Source organism: Miniopterus schreibersii (genome assembly GCF_964146895.1).
Source record: "Miniopterus schreibersii genome assembly, chromosome: 17".
Lineage (NCBI taxonomy): Eukaryota > Metazoa > Chordata > Mammalia > Chiroptera > Miniopteridae > Miniopterus > Miniopterus schreibersii.
In genome coordinates this window covers 43,594,345-43,618,160 of record NC_138117.1, presented here as the reverse complement: position 1 = coordinate 43,618,160, position 23,816 = coordinate 43,594,345, and the positions used below count along the sequence as shown (strand labels likewise).

General features: G+C 58.0%; 2 protein-coding genes across 6 annotated transcripts in view; one reads left to right on the top strand and one right to left on the bottom strand.

The window, feature by feature from the left end:
- Window positions 1-993: 993 nt before the first annotated feature.
- On the bottom strand, window positions 994-9,509 carry GSDMD (gasdermin D). The gene is made up of 12 exons (XM_081116533.1): window positions 9,244-9,509; window positions 5,511-7,778; window positions 4,290-4,510; window positions 3,917-4,109; window positions 3,148-3,316; window positions 2,919-3,021; window positions 2,602-2,655; window positions 2,212-2,283; window positions 1,914-2,089; window positions 1,686-1,827; window positions 1,519-1,592; window positions 994-1,388 (listed from the first exon to the last, which is right to left on the bottom strand). The coding sequence occupies exons 3-12, from the start codon at window positions 4,504-4,506 to the stop codon at window positions 1,149-1,151; spliced, it is 1,440 nt and encodes a 479-aa protein (XP_080972659.1). The 5' UTR covers window positions 4,507-4,510; window positions 5,511-7,778; window positions 9,244-9,509; the 3' UTR covers window positions 994-1,148.
- Window positions 9,510-9,643: 134 nt separating this feature from the next.
- ZC3H3 (zinc finger CCCH-type containing 3) overlaps window positions 9,644-23,816 on the top strand; it is a 67,482-nt gene continuing 53,309 nt past the window's right edge. For all 5 annotated transcript variants that reach the window (XM_081116532.1, XM_081116528.1, XM_081116531.1 and 2 more), the window contains exons 1-3: window positions 9,644-9,746; window positions 11,085-12,390; window positions 13,337-13,527. In XM_081116532.1, coding sequence (XP_080972658.1) covers window positions 9,701-9,746; window positions 11,085-12,390; window positions 13,337-13,527 — 1,543 coding nt within the window. In that variant the 5' untranslated portion in view covers window positions 9,644-9,700. The remainder of the gene's footprint in view (window positions 9,747-11,084; window positions 12,391-13,336; window positions 13,528-23,816) is intronic.

Below are 23,816 nucleotides of genomic sequence, written 5' to 3'. Positions count from 1 at the left end.
TGCTTATTTAATGCTTTCTGAGGCCTGGGCTATTCCTGTCCCACACACCTGGCTTTTGCCTTTCAAGCCACCCTAACAAGGGTTCCCAGAGGAGGACCAGGGGCTCTGGAGAGACAGATAGTCCCGAGGCCTGGAGGCTCTTCACTGTGTGGGGGTCGATTTCTAGCAGGTTTCTGTCACTGGGTCTGGCGTGTTTGGGGAGTGCTGTCTTTTGTTTTAATGTTAATGTCACTGTTGGGCTTGGATCCTGGGTTTCTGTGGGAGTTAATGTCCCAGCTGAAGCTACTGGTCCTCCTCTTTAGCAAGTCCTGAAGCTGTGTGTCTGTGGACTGCCATGACCTCTGAGTGGCTCCTCCTCCACCAAGGGGAGAAAGGTAGACTGTGCCCCCTGCCCTGCGGAACAGCAAACTGCTCCTGGCTGTTCGAGCTCCCAGAGATGAGTAAACTCCCTGCTGATCAGTTACCATTTGTCCCCACACATGGGCCACTTCCCCCCTGGCAGGGTCCCTGCAGGGCTCTGGGTCCAGTGACCTCTGAGCAGATGTACTTGGATGAGGTGCAGACCAAGGTCAGTTGCTTTGCTTTGGGTCACTGCTTCTCTGGGAACCTCTAGTCGGCTCCAGGAGTATAGGGTCTGTGTGCTGGTCAGCCACACATGCTCTAGCCCCCTTTGCTAGATGGATGGGCCCCCTACCTCAAGGTCCCTGAGGCAGATGGAGACCTGTCCTGGTGGAACTGTACCCCCACCCTCGGTCTTTCACAGACTAGCACACTGGGGAGGGTCCAGGGGTCCAGCCATGTGACTGGTCACTCTGGAGGGACCAGGTCCAAGCACAGGGCAGGCTCTCCTTAGCCCCATGGTGTGACAGGAATAAAACCATAGGGGAGACTCCTGCTCTTGGTCCCCATATCCTTCCCTATCCTGTGTGGGCAAGTCCCTACCCCTGCCCCCTATTCCAGATCTAGGGCCCCTCAAAAACTCAATGACCCATCTTCCCTTTGTGCATCATATTTATTGACTTTCCCCAACTCCCCATGGTGAACTGCCCGCTGGGCTATGTTGGGCTCTCCTCTTGCCAGGACTGGCAACTGGGCGGGCCACGAGCTCTCCCTGCCTGGAGAGCTGCCCAGGCATGCAGGCCGGCAGGCTAGCAGAGCTGGCTCAGCTTTAACAGCAGGGCCAGGCTGGCATAGAGTGCACATGTGCGGCCCTGGGCCTCTGGCTTCCAGCACACCTGGGGGGTGCCCACCTGTAGCTCTAGGCCGCATGCCTCTAGCAGGATCCAGGTGGGCACCTCTGAGCTCCAGCTGTTCCCCAGGAGCTCAGGTGGCAGGGACAGGGCCCTGTGCTCCTGCCATGGGGTGCTCTGCTCCAAAAGGCTCTCCACCTGCCAGGACAGGGTGGGAGATTATCATTGGAGGCCCCCAGGCATCCAGCCTTTGCCCCCTTACCACCCCTTCCCAGATGTACCCAGCCCACAGCCACAGCTCCTTCCCCCAGGATCTGGGCCCTCTCACCAACTTGAAGGGCTCTGACAGGGCCAAGGCCTCCAGTGCTTCGGCCAGCAGCATGTGCTGGGTTTCACTCAGTGCTGGGGAAAGACCTGGGATAAGAGGGGCTGGAAGGCCCAGCTGAGAAGCCCACATCCCTGCCCCTACTTGCCTCGCCCCCAGAGGCCCCTCACCAGCCAGTGCTCCCAGCAGGTAGGTGATGGGGCCTGCGAGCTCCTCCACTGGCGCTCTGCAGGGGAGCACCAGGCACTCAAGGACCTCTCCCGCCGGGCTGTGCAGAGGCTCCATCCTCCCGCAGCACAGGCCCTGCTCCAGCTGGGGGCACAGGTGGCCAGGTGAGCCTGGCTGGCCTGTGTAGGCCCCACCCACCCCCAAGCCTCCACCCTGAGGGGCTTGCTCACCGACTCCTCCAGGGTTTCCAGGGCCAGCTCATCCCGCAGCACCTGCCCCAGGCCCCTCAGCAGCTGCTCACGCAGCGACTTGGACAAGTTCTCCAGGACCCTGGCCCAGGCCTTCACCTCTGCTTGCAGGCCCTGGAAGTCTTCAGTGGGTGCCAACCTGTCCTCATCAGACCCATCTGTGGGGACAGGGCTGGCATTGTCTTAGTGTCCATAGAGCCCTGGAAGGTGAGACCCCCTCCCCCAGGAGGAAGAAGGGGAGCCCACCAGGTGTCCCAGGGGTGGTCAAGACGGTACTCACCTGACAGGAACTTGAGGCGTTCAATTGAGGACCTTATGGAGAAGCTGGGGCACTGCCACTGTGACTGGCCACCTGCACCACCGGGCCAGAGCAGAGTTTGTCAGCACAGGGTATGGGTCCCTGAGTCAGAGAGCTGAGTCCTGCCCTGGGCCCTCACAGCCCACAGCCCCTCACCACCACCCCAACACTGGTGGCCCAGGGCAGGGGGTGAGGCCTTGCCAGACCTATGTCACCCTTGTATGTGTGCACGCGCACACACTCTGGATATGCCCTGGATATGCCCAGCCCTCAGGAGTATCCTGGCTGCACCGTGCTGTGCAGGAGATGGCCTCAGTGGCCAGAAGCTTGTCCCGTTGCCCAGGGGGGGCTGGGGGTGTCCGCAGACCTCACCTGTCTGTGGCAGCTCAAAGGTCCTCTGCTTCTTGTTTGGGATGAAGAGGATGTCTGGCAGCCAGGTGGGAGGAGAGATGGGGGAGGCAGGTTGGCGGAGGCTCCCGGCCTTCCCTTCACCTATTGGGGCTCCCCTTACAGTTCCCCAAGTGCACTGCAACCTCCCACATGCCAGAACACAGGACCCTCTGCCTGACCCAGGTAGCTGTGCAGCTGGATGCCTGCAGCACCCCCAGCTAGCCTATGGCTCTTCCCAGGCCTCCCTGCATCTTTGCCACAGAGTCTGGGCCCCAGAAGTCACCCCAATCCCAGCTCACCCCAGTCAGAGCCAATAACCAGCTGGGCCACCTGGAATGCGAGGATGCTGCCTGCAGGGATGGTGACCGTCTTCTTCCGACTCAGGTGGCCCTGGCCTTTGCCCTGAGAGGTAGATCTGGGCTCAGAACTGGGCTCTGGGTTGTGGGGCCAGGAATGGGCTGGTGGAGGGATCTTCCTGGCAACAGGCCCTCCTGCCCCTCCCCACCCTGGCACAGCCCATGCCCGCACCTGAAAGGACACAGCTCCGGGCAGTACAAACTGGCCTGAGCCCTCATGCCTGTGGGTCCTGGTGACCTCCACCTCCTTCTGTGTCTGTAGCACCTCAGTCACCACGAACACATCGTCCCCACGACTGCGCAGCTGCTGCAGGATCTTGTGTTCAGGCTGCCGAAGGCGCCTGTGGCAGATGCGGGGGGGGGGGCACACATGAGGCTCAGGGTGTGCACCCACTTCCCTGCCCCCTACTTTCCTCCTCAAACCTCAGCCTTTGTGCCCATCAGCAGGGATAACAGGGGCTGAGGGGACCAGGAGCTCTGTGGATGCCCAGGTACGGGTGGCTGTCATTCCCTCCCTTGGAACTCCTGACAGTGTTTGTAGATGGGGGTGAGGGTGCAAGGAGGAGGGACGAGGTCTAGCAGGGACAAGTGGACACCTGCTGGCCCTGGAGGTACCCTCCTCCAGCTGCTCACTGGGCTGCCCTCTCCCTCCACTCCACTTTGAGGTGACTCCTCCTCACTGGTGTCCCTCGGGTCTGCTCCACCCCAGCAGCCCAGCCTCCTCTCAGTGGCCTGGGGCTCAGTCTGTCCCAGATTCCCTGGGCACTGCCTGGCTGCCCTGGTCCTCAGGATGCAGGCCCTCATGACCTCTGCAGCCTCTTTCCTCACTGCAGGTCCCAGCCCTGGGACTCCCCTCCCGCTGCACTGACTCTCCACCTAGCACAGACACCCTGTGACACAGGGCTATTTGGGGTCAGCAGAGCCTGCCCCTGGGGGCTCACCTTTCTTGGAGCATGGCCACCCAGGTGTTGGGGTCCACTCGCAGGGTGCACACGTTCATGGAGGCGCTGGAGCTGCCAGACACCGAAGCCCCACCTGAGAGCTTCCCTTGTCCTGGGCCCACCAGCTCCATGCTGCCCTGCAGCTGCCCATCCACAGCATCTTGGAAGTGGAAAGGACCGACACACTCTACCGCTGAAACAAGACCAGAGCTGAGGCCCCCCCCGCCTACCAGGCCTGTCCCACCCAGGCATAAGGACCTTTGAAAAGGCACTGCCCTCTGGGAGCAGAGCGCCCAGAAGCCCAGAGCAGGCAGAAGGCTGGCAGTCCCATTCCTTAACCAGCAGGGCTCCGATTCAGTGCCAGGTGGGATACCTGGCTCTGGGTCATTGGGCTCCAGGATGTCTCTGATGGACAGGTTGACACATGTGTAGCGGGGTCTCCAGAACCATGAGCTCGAGGGCTTTCTGCCCAAAAGGCAGTAGGGCTGGAAGTTGGTGGAACTCCGCAGGCTATCCACGGGGATAAGCTCTCCGCTGTGGTCTAGTTCCCGGACCACGCTCTTCACCACCCGCTCAAAGGCTGACGCCATGTTCCTAGGAAGGGCAGACGGGTAAGACACTGCACCCTCAGGGCTGGAAGGGCAGGAGTAGGGATGGGAAAACAGTTGGCACTTGGATGACTCCAATGATGGGGAACTCTTCTCCCGAAGCAACCCTGCATGGTCAGTCTTGGGATGCTCTGACGGACAGAAAGCACTTGCCCCTGACCATCACCCAACACAGAAAGAAATGCTGTTCTCCCTGACATCCACCAGGCCACCTCTTCAAGAGGCTATAAGCACCTCTGGGGTGGGACGTCACTCATAACCCTCAGTGGGACTCAGGCCATTCACACTATCTGTTCTGGGACCAGAGTGCCCAGACAAAGCCCAATAAAGTCCTAGACCATCAGTGATGGGGGACAGGGCAGCTTTGGGCCACCCATCAAGGCCTCTATCACTTTGTCAGCCCAACACGGCTTAGGGACACCACTGAGGGAGGGCAGGGCAAGGGAGGGGTTTTGAGGTGACCCCTAGGCCGTTGCTCTATTTGCTCTAGTCGCTGTTCCCTAGCTGAGGTGTCCAGAGTGTGGGGGAAGAAACAGAAGTCCCACCTCCCGGGTACCTGGCACATGTGCCAGAACATCGGACTTCTCTGTCCGGAGCTTCATGAGCCACTTTTCTAAGGCTGAGGCTTCAGGGGTTAGAGACCAAAGCTAACTTGACCCAGGATGCAGGAGACCTGGGCCCCAGAGAGAGGAGCTGCCAGCCAGTTCCCCTCCAGTAGGAGCTCTCTGAGCCTCAGGGCTGGCTTGAAATCAGAGAGTGGGCAAAGGGGTGCCTGGAGGGCCCACCCTGCAGTCAAGCCCAAACCCAGTCCAGCTGGTGAAGGGGCTGCCTTCCCGGGGCCCCTGGGCTTCCCCAAGTGGGTCTGGGATTGTGGGGAGTCCTGAGAGGGTGCTGAGACCAGGTTGGCCCAGAAGGACCAGCACCCCCCCACCCAGGGCGAGTGAGTAGGGTCACCGGGGTGCCGGGGGGTGTGGGGCGCAGCTCACCGTGACTGGCACCCAGGCTGCGGCCTGGGCTGGAGTTGTGTGCCTGTGCTCTGGAGCTGCCAAATGAGCGCTCAGCCCGCGGGCTTGCGGACCCAAAAGTGAAACCTGCAGACGCTACGTGGGACCGCCCGGCGCTCCCGGAAATGACCAGAGCCAGGCCTCGCCCCGCCAGCTGAGCCTTCTTCGTGGTTTCTTTCCAAATCTCCGGGGCAGGTGGAGGGGTGAGCAGACATTTCTCCAGAGAAAATGTACAAACGGCCAACAAGCATATGGAAAGGTGCAAATCAAACCACGGGGAGACGCATGTCACACCCACTAGGTGACTGGCCAAGTGCTGGGGAGGGAGCAGGAACGGGCCTCGCTCTGCTGTGCTAGAAACTCAGCAGCAGGACATCCGTCTGGCAGTTCCTCAGTGAGTGAGACAGTTACTGCCTGCCCCATCCAGTCCAATCCTCGCTGTGTGTACTCAAGAGAGATGAAAACACATCACTGCAAAGCCTGAACACAAGCAGGATGCAGCAACAGCCCAGTTCATACGCCAAAGCACTGATGATGAAAGTGGGGCAAACCCACTCTGTGGAGGACAGGACAGAATGGCAGTCAGCCCCCAAAAGGAGCCAGGTTCTGGTACTGGGACAACACCCATGAACCTCAAAACATCATTCTAATTGAAAGAAGCCAACTCAGAAGACCATGTGTCACCAGACTCATGCATATGGGATCTTCACAGCAGGAGAATCCATACAGACAAAGTACACTGCTGGTTGCCAGGGGCTTGAGGGGGGAGTGACAGCTATAGGGACATAGTTTCTTTTGGGGTCATGAAAATGTTCTGATTGTGCTGAAGGTTACACAACCCTGACTGTGCTAAAACCCAAGGAGTTTTACACTTTAAATACGTGAATTATATGGTACTTGAGTTATATCTTACTGAGGCTGTTATTTAGACAATCTGCAGCCAGGCCCATCACAAGCTCCTCTGCACCCTTACTGTCCTGGGTCACTAGCGAATCACACTTGGTGCAAGGCAGAGGGCCCCACACCCCTCCTTCTGCTCCACAGCTTGCCTCTCAGCCCTTAACCCAGGATACTCTGCAGCCTGCATGAGGGCTGCTGGCCTGACACTCACCCTGAAAGCTCTGCACACTTGTTCACTCAATCAACACGTGTGTATCAGCACCTAACTCAGGTGCTATACCCATGGGGGCTGTCACTGTGAATCAGAAGGTGACTTCCCATGCTGGCATGTAGCAACTGCAGTAACTGGAAAAGCCAATTCAAACAGAAAGGAAACATTGTCTTGTACAAGCAGAAGTCCCCAACTGCTGCATACCCTGGGCAAGACTCAGCCAGGTGCAGCTCTCCAGGGAAGTGGGGGGGGGGGGCAGGCAGGTGGCTGGCCTGCTTCAGTGCCTGCCTGTGGTCTCTCCTCATGCTGGGGGCTTAGGGTGGAGGCCTGTGACCTCTGCTGGCTGAGGGCCTGTGGGGCAGCTTGGTGAGGGGCTCCCAGCTCTGGTCCAGACCCTGGAGCCACTTGCTGGTGTGAGAGGACATCTTTGCTGGTGGTGGCAGGAGGTTCCAAGAGCCTGAGTAGGGCTGAGTGTGTATGTGTTTGTGTCCACATATGTGCATATGTGTGTATGCACATGTATGTGTATTCATAGGTATGTTTTATGTAGTGTGCTTGTGCATGCAGCTGTGTATGTGGGGGACTATTTGTACATGTTGTATGTGGATGTGTGTTGGGGCCACCGATGCTGCATGCTGGTCCCACCAGAACATCCCCCTCCTCCAGCTAGGCCTGCTTCTCCCTGTTCCCCAGGCAAAGCTCTGTGTGGCCTCCAGTCCTGCTGCTCCTTATCACTACTTCCCCAGTGGGCTGGCTCCAGGCCAAGGTCAGGAGGTGGCAGCCTCCTCAGTGGGGTGACCTTGCTGTGGGTTTCCAGCAGGGGTGTGACCAGCCTCGTTGATTTTTCTGGGAGGCCTTGGCTGCTGCATGGGAGAATTGGGTGGAAGTGGTGGCACAGCCCTGGGGCTTGGTCTGAGGCAGAGGTGCCAAGCAGGTGCCATCTGTGCCCACCTGCCTTGAGGCTGTGACCCAGGCTGGGTAGGGCAGGACCCGGTCTGGCTGGTGCTATTTCTTTTCACATCTTCAGTTCTTTAGCAATAACCAAAACAAGAAGCACTGTGTTGGCGAGTGGTGGTGTTGCCTCAGCTCCTGACTCACAAAGGAGAACAGAGGTCAGCCTGAGAGGGCAGGAAGTGTGCCTAGTGGGGAGAAAAGAAAGAAGGAAGTGGGTGGGGCTGGCCCTGCACCCCATCTCCATCCTTCCTTGGCACTCATGAAGGGGAGACAGCCAGAAACTCCAGGGTGACATCACCTCCTCCCCACGGCCACCCTATAAGGAGGTGGATGAGGTTGCCCTGGGCAAGGTCTAGGCAGGTCCTGGGGTGGAGGTAGAGCTGGGGAGGGACCATGTCCCCAGTGACCGGGGACTGGGAGGCTGGAAGTGGGCTTCCGTCGGGGGAGGGGCGGGTCAGCAGTGCCCGGTGGGCTCTGAGGAAGAGGAAGTGCAGTGCCTCTGGGTTTCTGTCTCCACCCACCCGAGTGGGGGGCTGGCTTGGTCATTAAGATCCCAGAGATAACCCGGAGAGTGCACTGGAGGGAGCGGCTGCGTAATACTGCGGAGATGGGACAGTGGGCTTAGGGAAGGGAGTCAGGCGGCTGAGCGGAGCCTGGAATGGACAGCGGGGCCAGGATGGCTTGAGACCTGGTGGCGGGCAGCCGGCTCCAGAAACCCACGTACGCGTCATAGGAGCGCTCGGCAGGCCGGGTCCTAGACCTGGACTCGGAGGCCAGCGAGGCCGGGCTGCTGGGGCCGCGGGGGCGGTGCGGGCTCAGCCGAGCGCGGCGCAGCCTGCGGAGCGCCAGCGGGAGCAGCTCGCGGCCTCCCCACCCCGCGCCGGCCTCCCGGCGTCACCCGGGGGTCCGCGGGCCCGAGAGTCCACGCCCGGGGCAGTCCCTCCCCCGTAACCCTTCCGGTGCCCCGCCTTCGCCCTTTCCCGCCCCTCCCGCGCCCACGTCTCCCCCGGGATCCCCGGCCACCTGAAACCCGTGCCCGGCCAACAGCTCCGCCGCGTCCCCGGGGCTGGAGCAGCTCCCGGGGGTCTCCGCCGGCTGGGGCGGGGCGCGGAGCCCAGCCCACCCGCGGGCCTCTGCGGGGGGAGCAGCCCCTGGGTCTCCGCCGGCTGGGGCGGGGCGCGGAGCCCAGCCCACCCGCGGGCCTCTGCGGGGGGGGGGGGGGAGCAGCCCCTGGGTCCGGCGCGGGCGCGGTGCGCCTCGCGGCTCGGCCCGACTGCCCGAAGCCCCGCTGCTGCAGTCCAGGCACGGGGGACACTGCCCAAGATTTGCCCAGAGGCAGGGCATGTGGAGGACTGTCGTGGTGAAATTCACACCACCCGTTGGTCCTGGTCCCTGGGAGCCTCGAGGAAATGCCGCGATGAAGGGAACAGCAGGTTAACAACATTCCTCCTGGAGGACCTGTTCTCTCAGGGTCTGGGGGTTACACTTGGCAGTGAGGGTCGATGCGGGGTGCGATGCTGGGGTGAAGGACCTAAGGGGGCCTCGAGGGCAGTTCTCTCCCAGTCACTTCCCGCTCCCCTCCGTGTGGGATGGATGCGAAGGGGGCAAGCATGAGGAGTGGTCCCAGCGTGCCAACCCGCGTGTTCCCACCTGAGAGCCTGGAGGGAGGAACTCCCGGGGGTGCAGGCTGGGTCACTGAAGGAGGAGGTACAGAGACGGGGGCAGGCGTAGGCGAGGGAAGGAACCGCGCCGCGGCTGGAGTGGGGTCCGGGTCTTGGTCTCTCGCCCAGTCCCGCTGGGAACGAGAGCCCGTGGCGGAGAAACCGGCCGGAGCCCCCGCGGCCGCCTCCTCCCGGCGCGCAGAGAGGCCTCCTCCGCCGCCGCCGGGTGGGGCCTTCTCCGGGCCCCCGCCCGGTGCGCGCGCGCGGCCCCGTGGGCGTCGCCAGGGCGACGGTGCGTCCCACGTGACCCCAGAGCGCTCGGCCGGGCCGCGGCGCGCAGTCTCCGAGCCCGCCGCGCTCCGTCCCGCCCCCCCGCTCGCGGGGAAACGGTCGCGCGCCGATGACGTCGCGGGGCGGGGCCGGCCGGGGCGTCGCGGACTCCGGAGATGGAGGAAAAGGAGCTGTTACGGCAGCAGATCCGCCTCCTGCAGGGTGAGTCGGGCCGGGCTGTGGTCGCGGCCCCTTTCTGTCCCCTCACCTCACGGGGGTCGCTCTCCGCCCGCGGTCTCCCCAGCCAGGTCGGGTGCCACAGTAGGTCGGGCCAGGCAGGAGGTGGGGACCCGGAGGGGCTTCCGGGCCTAACGCGGCCCTTCCGGCGCTGCGGCAGGTGGTGGCGGGCGGTCGCTTAGTAACCGGCCCGGCGGCCCCCGGCCCCGCCCTCCGGCGGCAGGCGGCGGGGCGGAGGGCTCGTGCGGGTGGCGAAGCTCGCTGCGGTTAGGGCGCTGTGTTTCTACCCCGACGCCCGGTTTGGACGCTCCATCCCTCCGTACAGCCACACTCCCCTTCATTTTCCAGACCCAGACTCCCCAGGCCTCAGTTTCCAAACTTTTCCATTTTTAGACCCGTCCCTATACTTAAAAAAAAAAAATCCCCTTTAAAGCTATTCCCACAAAGCGAAGACTTAAGGACTTGGGAAGTGTGTATGGGAGAGTGTCTCCGTATGCGGGCCCCTCCTTTGAGCCACTTCTTGGGCTTCCATCATACCTGCCCTGAGGTGTCACTAGGTCTGGACACGGCTGGGCTTGCTTTGGGTCTGGGGGCAGGACCTGTGTTGGGAGAGTGTCGTAAAGGGAGGGAGGGGCTGGCCTCTAATCGTTAGTTGAGCTGTCGTGTCCTGGAGCCCTGGGTTGTTTCAGCCAAGGCCTGTGCCCTTCCTGCACCAGGACAGCTATCCAGGGGCTTCCTTGGAAAGGCCCTGTGGTGGTTGTGTCAGTCCAGTGCCCTGGGGCTCAGGCTGATCAGGCCTCTCATCTGAGGGGAGGACTGTGAGATATTCTTGTCAAGTGTTGAGTGCCCAGGGCTGTCAGTCATCTTACACTCATTGTCCTGTGTAACAGGCAGGGAGGAAGATCTTGCCTCCTTTGCATTGGTGACCAAGCCAGAGGTGCCTCTGTGGCTGGCTGGCTGGCCCCCTCTTACCGAGACATTTGCAATGTGGGGCCTTGCTGGTTTCTTCATATCGAGTGACACTGCTCCTCAAAGGATTGTAGACCCAGAATAATATTCCTAGCAAATAGGGAATATTATGCCACAAGGGTACATTTTCAGGATAGGCAACCAGAAATAGGACTAAAGTAGAACTGATGGGAAAAAGCTCATGGAAAAGACAGGCCTAAGAGATCTAGGCGAAATTGTCAGTGATGCTCAGACGCAGAGGGGCTCAGGAGAGAGATGGAGTCTGGGAGGTGTCTTGTCAACTGATGCTTCTCCAGGGAACTATTGCCGATTTTACTCTGATCCTCTGGTTAAGCCTATGATTCTGTCTTCTAGGTTTGATTGATGACTACAAAAACCTCCATGGCAATGCCCCTGCCCCAGGCACCTCAGCCACTGCCCGGTGGCAGCCACCAGCCTACAACAGCAGCAGGGCTTTCGGTGCTCGCTACCCTCGTCCAAGCCGGAGGGGCTTCTCCTCTAGCCATGGGCCTGCATGGCGCAAGAAGTACTCCCTTGTGAATCGGCCCCTGGGATCCTTGGACCTGCCCGGTGACTGTGCTGCGCAGCTGACCCTTGGGGCTGGAGGCAGCCCTGATCCCAACCCCCAGCAGTATGTCCTGGAGAGGCAGGTCCAGCTCAGTTCAGATCAGAGCATGGTCATCAAGATCAAACCACCATCAAAACCCAGCTTGGCTAGTACTGCAGGGGGGTCTCGGGGCTCCTTGAAAGAATATGAAGACCTGCCTTGGAGCAACCACAGGCCTCAGGAAGGTGAGGGCGAGCCCCCTGGTGGGCAGTGGCAGCCCTCTAAGCCTGGAAGAGCCAAGGGGATATGCAGCACAGAGGACCCCCAACTGGTTTGCCAGAAGGAGGCTGGCAAGCCCCGGGTGGTGAAGTCTGTGAGCAGCTTGAGTGACAGTCCCTCAGAGTCCCGGCGGACGGTCAGTGAGAGTGCAATTTCTGTCAAGACACGCTTCCTGTCTTCCACCCTGCCCCAGCGCAGTTGCACGGCTCTGGCTGGGAAGGTGGGCTCTTACCCTGTGACCAGCTGTGCTGCACAGCCCCTCGGGGATGGAAGAGCAGATGCTGTCCGCCCAGATCAGCCAGCTCCCTCTGGCTCCGTGGCAGGCCCAGCTAGATCAGTTTCCAGACCTAGAATGGCCCAGGAGACCTCACTGCTTATGTCCTGTCGAACCAACAAGTTCCAGAAAAACAACTACAAATGGGTGGCTGCTTCGACGAAGAGTCCTCGGGCCTCTCGGAGGGCTCTCAGTCCCAGAGCAGCTGCCGAGAATGTGTGTACAGCAGAGCGAGTGGAGAAGCAGCAGCCCAGAGCCAACCCAGACGCCAAGCTCAAGAAGTCGGCCATGTCCTCCACACTTGGGGCCACCTCCAGCAAGTACAAATGGAAGGCCTCCAGCCCCTCGGCCTCCTCCTCTTCCTCCTTCCGTTGGCAATCAGAGGCTTGCAGCAAGGACCGTGTCTCCCAGCTTTCTCCAGTCCCATCTAGGTCCCCCCCTGGGGACAAACCAGCAGTAGGACCCAGTGGCTTGAAGCCCCTCTTCAGTGAGACCCCAGGGCTCTCGGCTTATAAAGTGAAAAGCCGCACCAAGATCATTAAGAGGCGGGGGAATGCTAAGTATGTGTCTCAGCTACCACCCCAGGGTCCTGTGTGGGCAGGCAGAGTGTGGCTGGGCCTGGCACCCTCCCTCCTTGGTATGCAGAGCCAGTGGGAGGGCCCTCTTGCAGGGGTGTGGGAGGAGGAAGTGAAGCACCACCTGGTTGAGGAACTTTGTTAGTAAGGATGAGACGTGCAGGAGGAGCTGCCTCTCCACCAGGGAGGAAGGCTGCTCCATGGTGGCTTTGTGACTACAAGTTCCCCCCCACCCCAGCTTCCACCCTTGTGGATTGTGAGGTGGCTCAAAGATGGCACCTTGGCCTGGTGCATGGTCTGGGGTCAGGGACTTATTTGAGGTAGCTACTGCTGGCAAGGTCAGAGGGCCTATCTCTGCCATCAGACATGGCAGCATGCCCCATCCTCACTGTGAGTGCTCCTCTGTAGGTCCTTCCTGCTGCCTGACCTTGGTCTTTGACCCTGCTGTCCATGTCTGGATGACCCCATCTTTTTCTGGATGGTGGCTTCCATTTCAGGATGGACAGACAGGGAGCTGTGTGAGTAGCCCCTTCTGCGGAGAAGGCTGGGGATGCTTATGGCAGCTTTTCCTCTGGACATCCCGTCTCCTTTTTTCCCACCCCAGCTCCACTGGGGGCTTATTGGGCCTGGGGAGATAGAGGAGACAGACCAGGTAGGGGTTAAGGGCTGGGCCACTCTCTCCTCTCCATCTGCCCTGGCTCAGGGATCCTTGGATTGTCCCCAACATGGCTAGGAGCCGGCAGACCTGCTGCTGCTGATTAGGTGGGAATGCCAAGCAATCAGGACCGGAACCCATGGGGCTCAGTCGGCAGCCTCCTGGGGCTGATTTCATGGTGATTCCATGGTGCTGGGATCTGAGTGGGCCAGGGAGGATGGGGGAGCCGTCCACGGGGGGAGGGCCTGTTGAGCTGCCAGCTCTTTGTCTCCACAGCCTTCCTGGGGACAAGAAGAGCAGCCCCCCACCAGCTGCCGCTAAGAGCCAGTTCAGCTTGCGAAGGAGGCAGGCCCTCCGGGGGAGGAGCGGCCCTGTTCAGAAGAAGACCCCCACCAGGGGCCTGCAGGTCACCAGACACCGGCTGTGCTGCCTGCCCCCTGGTCAGGCTCACCTCCCCACCAAGGAAGGTATGAGGATAGGAGGGGGCTTTCGGGTGGATGGACTCTGGGAAGCCCTGAGTTGGCTCAGCGTTGGTCCAGCTGCATTCCTGTTGGTGAAAGGAGTGAGAAAATAGATGAGAGGGTGGCCACCATGCAGTCCTGAAGGAGGAGGCCCAGGGCTCCCCTAGGCCTCCTATCTGTCTTCTGGCCTGAGGGTCAGCTTTGCCCTCTTTGTGAGTCATTGGTGTTTAGTAAACAGTGTGGGGGTGCGTCTGTGGGGTGATGGCAGCACATTGAGGGAACTGCTGCCAGGCTGGCATACGCTGGGGATAGTGGTGGGGGTCTGGGACTGTGGGGAGTGGGCAGGGGAGGCAGGCGATCACTGTGATGGTGTCCTGGAAAGCCAGGACACACCTGGGTGCACCTAGTCCTGTGGTATCCCCTTTTCCTCCCCTTTGAGCAGCTGTGGGATTGTGATGGTGGCTTCCCAGGCTAACGCCTGTGAAATATGGAGGTAACAGGGTTTGGGTCTGAGCAGACTTGGCCCAAGGCAGTTGATTTGCGACTTACATCCTCAAGACTGTGCTGTGCCCCGCGGCTCTTCTCCAGCTGAGGGCTTGGAGAAGGCTGGGGGAGGAACTGACTCTGGCAGAGTTGAGCACCTGTGTGGGAGCTGACCACTAGAGGGTGGGTGTGAGGCCACAGGAGGACGTGAGGAGGTTAGGCTGCAGGGCACTGGCTGCCCACCTGCCCTTCTTTGACTGCCACGCCTGTGTACCCTGGTAAGTGTGGACTTCATCCCAGGGTGACAGCAAAGGGAACCCCATGGTGGTCACTAGTGGTGGAAGTCCAGTCCTGTCTCCGCTTCAGCCCTGCCATGCGGCCTGATGGCCAATAGAGGGCGCACTTGCCTCTCTTATCCTTCAGCCCCCCTTTTTCTGGTAACTGATTGCCCAATTTCCTCCTTATGTGAAAGAGCAGATATCAAGTAATTTGCAGCAATAACCTGCTGATGCTGGGCCAGTATCAAAACTCCCCTGTTCGTTTCAAGTGGCAGATAAAACACTAATACATAATTATCCTTGCAAATTGGATTGTTTTAAATAACCAAAAGGCTGCAGCCAGGAGAAGGCGATCCCATCTCCCTTGAGTTACTATTGCAGTGTAATTGCCACGTTCAATCAATTTCCCTGGCATTAGAAATTCCATCACAATCAACATTAAGCTTTATTCATTGTGATGGCTAAGAGCTGGGCCATTTCTCCTCTTTTTCTTAACTGGCAAAATTAATCAGGAAAAAGATTTTAAACATTTACCCGTGCGAAAGAGGTCAGCTCTGCCACTATATTGCTCAGCAGATAAGGGGCTAATAAAAAGAAAATTGAATTACTAATGATCACCAGGAACAGAGTATATAAAACCTGGCAATCGCCAGTTCAGAGAAAGGGGGAATCAATTTTCCTGGGACAAGGTGCGCTCATTTTTTATTTTGGCTCATATTATCAGCAATTTAATTTGAGAGCGCATAAACAGGAGGAAACAGTTAGGGAATAATGAGCCCGGAGGTGTAGCATGCTGCGGGATGTGTGCTGTACACAATTTATTTGGCACAACAGATAATCGCTTTAATTGAATTCAAAACTGGCTTGTTCAGCAGGCATGCGGCCTCAGGCACCCTGGGGACTGAGTTGTGAAGGTTCTAGCCTGACTCCTTGGCTTTCCCTCTTCTGTCTGTCCCCTTGCTCCCCTCCCTGCTCCCCTGCCCCCTGCCCTCTGAAAGGCCTAGTTCTTTGGGCTCAGAGTCACTTTGTCAGGGAGGTGGAGTGGAGGCCCTGGGGTCAACATGTGCTACAGGAGCTGAGGGCCTCGGGCTCTCCACTCTGCAGTTAGAGTGCCTCTTGCCTTCCTCTTTTCCCTTTTCTCCTGGGGACAGTCCATTGGCAACTGGGGGATCAAGAGAGGATACCTGAGAAGGGGCCCAGGGGAGAGAATTTGCTGATGGCCAGGCTCCCACATTGTGGCTGCACAGAGACTCCATGTGATCTGTCTCAGGGTGGCCAGCTGATGGAGGAGGCAGGAGAGGAGAAAACCTTTTATAGATCTCAAAAGTGGTTTCCAATTTTACCACCCGTGTAATTGTGGCAATTAGTAATCACAGCGACGGGTGCTCACAGTACTCGTGGCCCAGGCAGACTTTCTCAGCACACGGCCCAGGGGTTCAGGACCAGCTCCATGGCATATCCTTCTCCAGCCACACTGGGCCCCAGTGCTGTGACTTGAGCCACCCTGATGTGACAGGCCACTGAGCCTGGCTCCCTAATGCAGACAGGGTGCTGCCCAGCCCACACACACCCAGGCCTGGAGGGAGAGCCAGTGTTCCTGCCTGCTTTGTGGGGGCTGGTGGCCCACTGACCCCCTGGGCCCCAGGCTAGGGTTGCTTCATGGTGGCAAAAGGCCACGGGATTCCTATAGCCCAGTGGGAAATGTTTGCTGACGTGTGCCAAGGAAAAGCCATGGGTGGATAGTGGTGTCATTGTGGTGAGAGGTCGCTGGAGTGGGAGGTCCCACTGTCTCACCTGCCCAGGACAGTGGAAGTATGGCTGTAGCTCACCCTCCTTTCCTTCCCCTGCCTGTCCTGAGCCAGGGACTCTGCCTGTGAAGTCCCAGACTGCACAGAAATGTAGCTTTCGTGGTGGGTGAGGGTGCGGGCTTGGCAAGTTGCTTGCCACTGTCTGGGCAGGGCTGTGGTTGACAGAAAGGGCTGTTTTGTTTTTTTTTAATCCTCACCAAGGATTTTTTTTTTCATTACTTTTTCAGAGAGAGTGGAATGGAAAGAGAAACATTGATGTGAGAGAGAGACATCGATTGGTTGCCTCTGCACGAGCCCTGACCAGGGCCGGGGATCTAGCCCGCAACCAAGGTATGTGCCCTTGGCTGGAATCAAACCCGGGGCCTTTCACTCCATAGGCCGACGCTCTAACCACTGATCCAAACTGGCCAGGGCAGGAAGGGCTGTTTTCATCCCTCTGACCAGGGCAGCCCCTCTCACCAGCCCCCACTTCCTCTCACCAGGCCCCACCTCCTCTCACCAGGCCCCACCTCCTTTCACCTGGCCCACCTCTCTGATCAGGTGTGCCCAGTGTGCCAGGCAGCAGTACTGCAGCATCATTCTGGGGAGACAGCCCAGGAACCTGCTGCTTGGCATTGGGCAGCTCTGTGTGTGGCCTGTACTGGCCTCAGGGCTTCGAGAAGGTCAGTGGGTAGAGGGAGCCTTGCCCTGGGTTTCCACAGAAAAGAGGCATTTTCTCACCACTAGTGCTTTCCCAGGGTGCATTGGGGTGGTTGGGATCAGAGGAGCCCAGTTTAGATGGCCAGGCTGCTGGGTGTACTGTGAGCTGGGAGGCTGACTATCATGGAGCGTGTGCCTAAACTCTAGGGCTCGGCACTGTGGGAGCAGAGGAGTCTGGCAGTGGGGGCATCATTGCCTGCCCAGGCCAGCCTCTGGAGCACAGCATGGCACTGGCCAGCCCTCCTTTCCTAGGTTACCCCAAGGTCACTGGTCCTAGCCTTGTGGGGAGCAGGAGACCTACAGTGAGCTGAGGGATGTTTCTCCTGCCCGTGTGGTGGGCAGGGACACTCAGCAGTTCTGCCATAGCCCAGGAGGGTCCTGGCTCCCACCCCAAAGCTGAGGAGGAGTAAGGCAGGCAGGAGGACAGGAGAGCATGCTAGGTCCTATTGGGAGGATGCAGGGCCAGGGCCAGGTGACTTTCCCAAGGCGGTATCCTCCTCTTCCATGGTTGCTGGGAAGCAGCCCTGCATCCTGCGCTCATCCTGAGATTTTCCCAAGGTGCTAGCAAGCCCTGGCAGGAGCCTCCAGGTTGGTGCTGGCATTGACTCGCCCCTGTTCCACACATGTGACCCAGCGTGGGCTGCTGTGGACTGAGGGAGCCACCATCAGGTGCTGGGGCTGCTGCCAGCTCTCCCGCCACTGAGGGGTCTGTGATCCTTCACGCTCCCTGCCGTGGGCAGTGGGTTGTTCAGTTTTCCTATGACAACATCGTAAAGGGTGTGAGAGCAGTTAAATCTGGAGTCCTGCTTTCATAAGGGAAAAAAAAAATGCTGAGTTAGGGGCTCCAGAGGCAGGCACCGAGATCCTGAGTCTTGCATAAATTACTGGGCACATTGGAGGCTCCAGTTTTATGTTTGTCGTGGCTGTGCTAATTAATTATTCCACAAGCTGAGTAGGAGTTGTACGGGTGGGAGTGTATGTGTACAGGGAGCTTGAGTGATGCCTGGGTAGGCTCAGCCTCTAGGGCAGCCGTGACCTCTACAGAGCTATGCCTGACCGACATGGAGAATCTGAAGCCTGGGGAAGCAGGGGTGATGTGTGGAGCTTGCACCCAGAGAGTCTGGGGAGCACCCTTGTGGTTGGGTCCCAGGTTGGGGATGGCTTGGGCTGTTCCTTGAGTCTGATGATGGAAACGGTGTCACACCTTATGTTCTGGCTGAGTCAAGCTCAGCCTCCTTGCCCACCCAGCCCTGCCCACCCCCCTCAGTCCACAGTGCTCTTCCTGCAGCCACCCTGTCCTGTGGCCTGTCCCACCAGCTCTCCTGGGCCTAGCCCCTCCCTTTCCCAGGGCAGGACTGAGTGTGGCCAGACCTCCACATGGATGTGGGTCTTGGCCCACTGGTGACTGGGGCAAGTTCCTGGTGAGCAGGAAGTGCCAGTTCTCCTTGGTGTCTCCTGTCCAGTGCAGGGCTGGCAGGCAGAGCTGGGGAAGGGAAGGCCTGTGGGGAGGAGGCAGCCTGGCTGGTGCCTCTTCCCTGAAAGGCACTTTGTCTTCCTGCTACTCACTCCTCTTTGTGCCATCTCTGCCCCGGTAAGCTGACGGTCATGGAGTGTCACCACGTGCCAGGTGCTATGCTGGGTATGTGACCAATGGGCCAGCCTTGTGAGGCCCCCCAGCAGCCTGGGATACAAAAGGATGACGCCAGCACAGATGTGACTCTTGGTGGCAGAGAAAAGACAGAGAGACTGGCCAGCTGGCTGGGAGGCCGGAGGAGGTGCCATGCGTGGCAGGGCCTCCTGAGGGCCAGAGGGTGGAGTAACTTGGGGCTGTGTCAGGGGCAGGGAGGGGACTTACGAGCAGAGTGCACAGTGGGTACCGAGAGGGTCAGACCAGGTGTCAGAGCGGGCGTGGCTTTCCTTCACCTGGGGTTGCCTGTGACATAGGGCTGTGGGGATGCCGAGAATGACTGCACCAGGCAGGAGGGCCCCAAAGTCATCTGATGCTGCTGCTTCTCCAGCCTCTGAGATGTCTTCCTGCTTCACCTCCCTACTGGGCTTCCAGAGCCTCTGAGTCACCCCTATCCCCCTCCTGGGGCTGTCTCTGTTTTGCCTCCCTGGGAAGTACCTGGCGCAGACCAGAGCACTCTCGCTGCCATTAGTGCTGCTTGCTGGGCACTGAGCTCACGGGAGGTGGCCGAGAGAGGACAAGGAGCATGTTATTTGTTGAGTGACTGTTGTTCCAGACCCTGTGCTCAGGAGACGCTCTTCCCAGAGGTGGAAAGTGAGGCTGGGTGGCCTTGGGCCTTCCCCTGTGTGGGCAGCAGTCTGCACCTGAGTGTGGGCCTGTGCACCTTTGTGTGGCCTGCTGAGCCACTCCTCCGGGGCTGTGTCAAGCCACCAGGCTTCCTGCCAGCACAGGGTGAACATAGGGCATCGGTAGTAAAGTGAGACAGGTGGGAATGGCAAGCTAGGGGCTGCTGTGTGTCCAGTGAAGTCCAGATGGTGAGGCAGAGCCCCAGGAGGGGGTGCAAGCCCCAGCCGTCCCTTGGCAGGAATCTGATGCAGGCTGATGGCCAGCCTTGCTGCCCTGTTGGGTCCTGGGTGATGGAATCCCAGCGGGGCGTCCAGGAACTAAGTGGGCGTGTTCCTAATAGATGCAGATGGGGCCAGAGCACAAGACCTGAGTGCCAGGTGGAGCATGCATGTTCTCAGGCTAGGCAGCACCCAATTGATGGGCACCCCTAAGCTGTGCTGAGGGGCTTGGGTGTCCAGCTAGTGGCTGGTGGCCTCAGGAGGTCATTGGCCCCTCAGCCTGTTTCCTTCTCTTGCACATTGGGGCCGATGGCAGGCCTCTGTCTCGGGTCCACACCTGGCTGTGGGAGGGCTTGGGAGTCTGGCCTGAGACTGAGACCAGCAGTATAGCCCTGAGCAGGGAGGGCCTCAGCTGCCCTTTCCTGTCCCTCTGCCTGGAGGGAGGTTTGGGGGGGCCGAGGCAGGCACCTCACAAAGGGACCCTGGAAGCATTTCTCCTTTGGAGTTCTCTAGCTTGGCTTTCCTCACTTCCTATCTTTAGAGGGGGAGATGCCAAGTGGGGGGTCGTTGTCTGGGTCTGGCTCAGGCCACTGTCCCTACACTCTACTGTCCCCTGGGATTGTGAAGGACTGGGGAGTAGGCAGAGGGGCTGCAGAGCCACACTGCCTCTCCTGCTGTCCTGGGCACCAGGGATGGCTGGTTCGTGTGTCTTTGACTGTGTGCCCTAAAGAGGCAGCAAGTGGGGAGAGGGCCCCTGGAGAGCAGAGGTTGAAGGGGGCTGCTGGTCAGGGTCTGAGCTGCCCACACGGGCTAGTGGGCCTGAGCTGGATGAAATGCTAGAACCAAATGGTGGGATAATTGGTCTTCATTCTTTTTAAAAAATATGTAATTGTAAAGTTATGAATTTTCCTCTAAGCAGAGTTATATTCTGCAAGTTAATTATTTTTGTTTTCCTCCCAGTTTTTGTTTCGTTTGACTTTTTCTTTGACCCATGGGTTATTTTGAAGGGTACTCTTTCCTTTCCAAACCTGTGGGATTTGAAGTTATTTGTATTTCTTGCTTTCTAGCTTAACCCGACTGTGTGCACAGCAGTGTGGTGTCAGTCCTGTGAGGTTTGCCAAGGCTGTGTCATGCCCCTGTGGGTGCTGAAGGGGTGGGATTCTAGCCATTAGGTATGGGGCTCTAGAAAGTGATTGTGTCAACCCTGGTCTTCAGATCTTCCCTGTACTTACTGATTGGGGGCAGGGAGAGTCTGTTTCTTCCAGTCCCCGAGAGCTGTGCTCAAATCTTCCACTCTGCTTGTGAATTTGTTCATTTTCCTAGGAGTCATTTTTGCATTAAGTATATTGAGGTCACTCTGCTGTGTGCAAAACAATTTAGAATTGTTATATCTCCCTGGTGGGTTGAATCTCTTTGTGTTACGAAATGTCCTTTTTTATTTCCAGGATGCTTCTTGCCTTAAAGCGTCCTTTCTCTCAGATGAGTGTGGCCGCATCATTTTCTGTCAGTGTTGCACAGTGTGCACATAGTCTATGTGGGTGTACGTAAGAGCATGTTTACTCCTAGCCTTTCTGTTTTTTTGTGTACAGCAAGTATTTTTTCCACATGTAAGTGCAGTCGGGAATTGTATAAGAAAGATTTTCTGTTCACACAGTGTAATTACCAAGGCATCGGGTGTAAAATCCCATCTCACTCTGTGCTGCTTCTTCGTTCCACCTGTTCTGTTTTTCCCCTCCTTTTTTCTTCTTTTGACTGTATACTTCTTATCTCATGTCTGCTCAGTTAGCTCACTGGACATACTTTTATTCTTGTTGTAGTGGTTTCCCAGAGATCAGAGTGCGCATTCCTGACTTACTGATGCTTAGAAATGACCGTCTGATCACTTCCCAGATGGTACAAGGAGCTCAGAGTCTGTGAACCTTCTCCCCGTCCATCTCCCGTGACTAATTCTCTGTATATTTGAGAGTTCACAAAGTGTTTTATACAGTTGGATTTACCTATGTGTTCATTCTTCCTTCTCCCAGCATTCCCCCTCTCTTTCTGCCAGAAGAACACCTCCTAATATTTCCTTTAACATTTCGGTTTTTCAGTAAAGGTTTACCTGAATAATCCTTGTTTTTGCCCTAATATCTGAAGAGTGGGAAGCCTTGGGCTGCAGGCATGAGCCCCAAGCTCAGCTGCACAGCGTGGACCTGCCACCCTTCCCCAGTGGGCAGCGTGCCCTCCGCTGTGGCTTTATCCTGCTAGCATTGGTGATATTTCTTGAAGCTGTGGCTTGATGGTTTTTGTCACTTTTGGAAAATTCTTAGCCATCCTATCTGCCAGTACTGCCTCTGCTCCTTCCCACCTCTGCTTCTGGGAGCTCAGCTGCACTTACAGGAAAAGTTCTCACCACACCTGGACAGTTTCTTCTAACCTGTTTTCTAGTTTACTTATTGACTGCTCAGTTTTGTATAATCTGGTAAGCCCATTCATCAAGGCCTTGGTTTCAGTTATTTTTAAGTTCTGCAATTTCCATTTGTTTTTTTATATTGATTGATTGATTGATTGATTTTAGAGAGAGAGGAAGGGAGAGAGAAACATCAATTTGTTTTTTTGCTTATTTGTGCACTCATTGGTTGATTCTTGTATGTGCCCTGACTGATCAAACCTGCAACCTTGGCATATTGGGAAGATGCTCTAACCAGCTGAGCTACCCCACCAGCGCCTCTGTTTATCTTTTTAAGTAGTTTCTAGGTCTCTGCCAAAATGTTCAGTCTTGTCTTTAAGCACCAATATATCAATCATTTTACAAAGTCCGTGTCTGACCACTCAGTTATTGGAATCCCTGTTTATTCTATTGTCTGGTTGTCTTTGTTCTGGGTCAGGTTTGATTTACTGATATATCTGGTTATTTTGTGTTGAGATGTATTCATTGTGGGTGGAGTCATGGCTGGATGATGTCACCTTCCCCCAGACAGGATGTGTAGGCCCTGGGGAGACAACATGGAGAATGTGTGAGGATGCTCTGGCAGGCCGCTGGGGGCCAGCCTAAGTGCAGCCTTGAAGGGGGTGAGCCGTGCCGGGGGGGGGGGGGGGGGGCGGATGCTCAGGGGCTCTGTGCTGGGCAGCTCTGTGCTGAGCAGGCTGTGGGCCCCAGGAGGGCTGTGGCTCCACTCTCCCTCCATGCACTGCCAGGCTACTCACTGCCAGTAGGCTGGTCCTGCAGAGCAGATCTGTGCAGAAGAGGTGAAGTCTGTGCAACGGGGGGTTGGAGCCCCACAGGAAGGACTGGAGTCCTGTGGGCTTGGCTATCCTAGTAGGGCAGGGCCATGTGTCACTCTGCAGAGGGGCCACTCCTCTTCTGCTGCTGGAGCTTCCAGGGAGATGCTGTGATGCTGGAAATGGTGCCTGTGTTCATGAGGCCCTGTGTTCTTCAAGGCCCTCCTGCTTTCTTGTCTCCTCTCTCTGTGACCATGGGAGGAGTGAGTGGCTTCCCCAAGATTGTTGACTGACTGTCAAGGGCCCTTGCTCCCAGCAGGAGGCTGGCACCTTTTCCTGGGGGAGCCTGGGCTGGGTGGGAGTGGGCTGGGAGAAGCCTGAGAAGGCACCACTGTCCGGCTGAGCCACGCTGGAGCCAGCGGGATGGCACCTGTGTGGCTTGGAGCTCTCATCACTCACACAGGTATCCTTCCTATTTGAAGATTGAGTGTAAATGCATAGAGTTGATGGAGTTTGCAGAGGAAAGCTATAGTCGCAATGCAGCACCCGTAAATCCAGCAGCTCCTAATCATTGAATGTCCAGTGACTGTTGGTTTGCCTAAGTGTCTGTCTCCCAGGCCTGGCATGAAGGAGTGCTGGCCTCAGAGATAAGCCCCAGGGTCCCCAGCCCTTTTGGTATCTCTGGCTCAGGGTTCCATGGGGGTCTGCAGAGGCCAAGGCCCTGCCAGGGCCCTCACCCCAACTCACACTGCTGGCTGGTCCATTCAGCACTTGGACCAGGTGTCCAGCTCAGGGAGGCTGGCGGGTCCCTATGCCGTGGACTTGTGTGTGTGGAAGCAAGGTGCTGCCCTCCCAACTCCCTTTTGTGCCTCCTGGGGGCTGAACCTCAGGGTCATGCAGCCACCAGCACAGGTAGCACAGCTCATCTGAAGGTGTATGCTTGGAGAGGCCCTTGTGGGATCTGGAGCCAATGCTCTCTGGGCAGGGTACAGGCCACTGTCTGCCTTTGTCCCTTGGCCTGTCCCCACCTGTTGCAGCTGTGCCGGGGGAGGGGCTGAGGGAACAGCCCTGGGCCTTCTCTGTGTTGGCTGGCATGTTCTGGGCCATCAGGGATACCCTGTGGGAGCCAGGATCCTGGAGGGCATCTGAAGGGCATGCCATGGGCGGGGGTCTTGTCCCAGCTGGTTAGAGTTTGTGGGTATGATAGGGCCTAGGAGCTGTGTTGTTCCTCATGCCTCTCCTGCCCATGTGGAGAGGAAGACCCTGGGCTGCCCAGCGCTCTCCATGGGTCAGC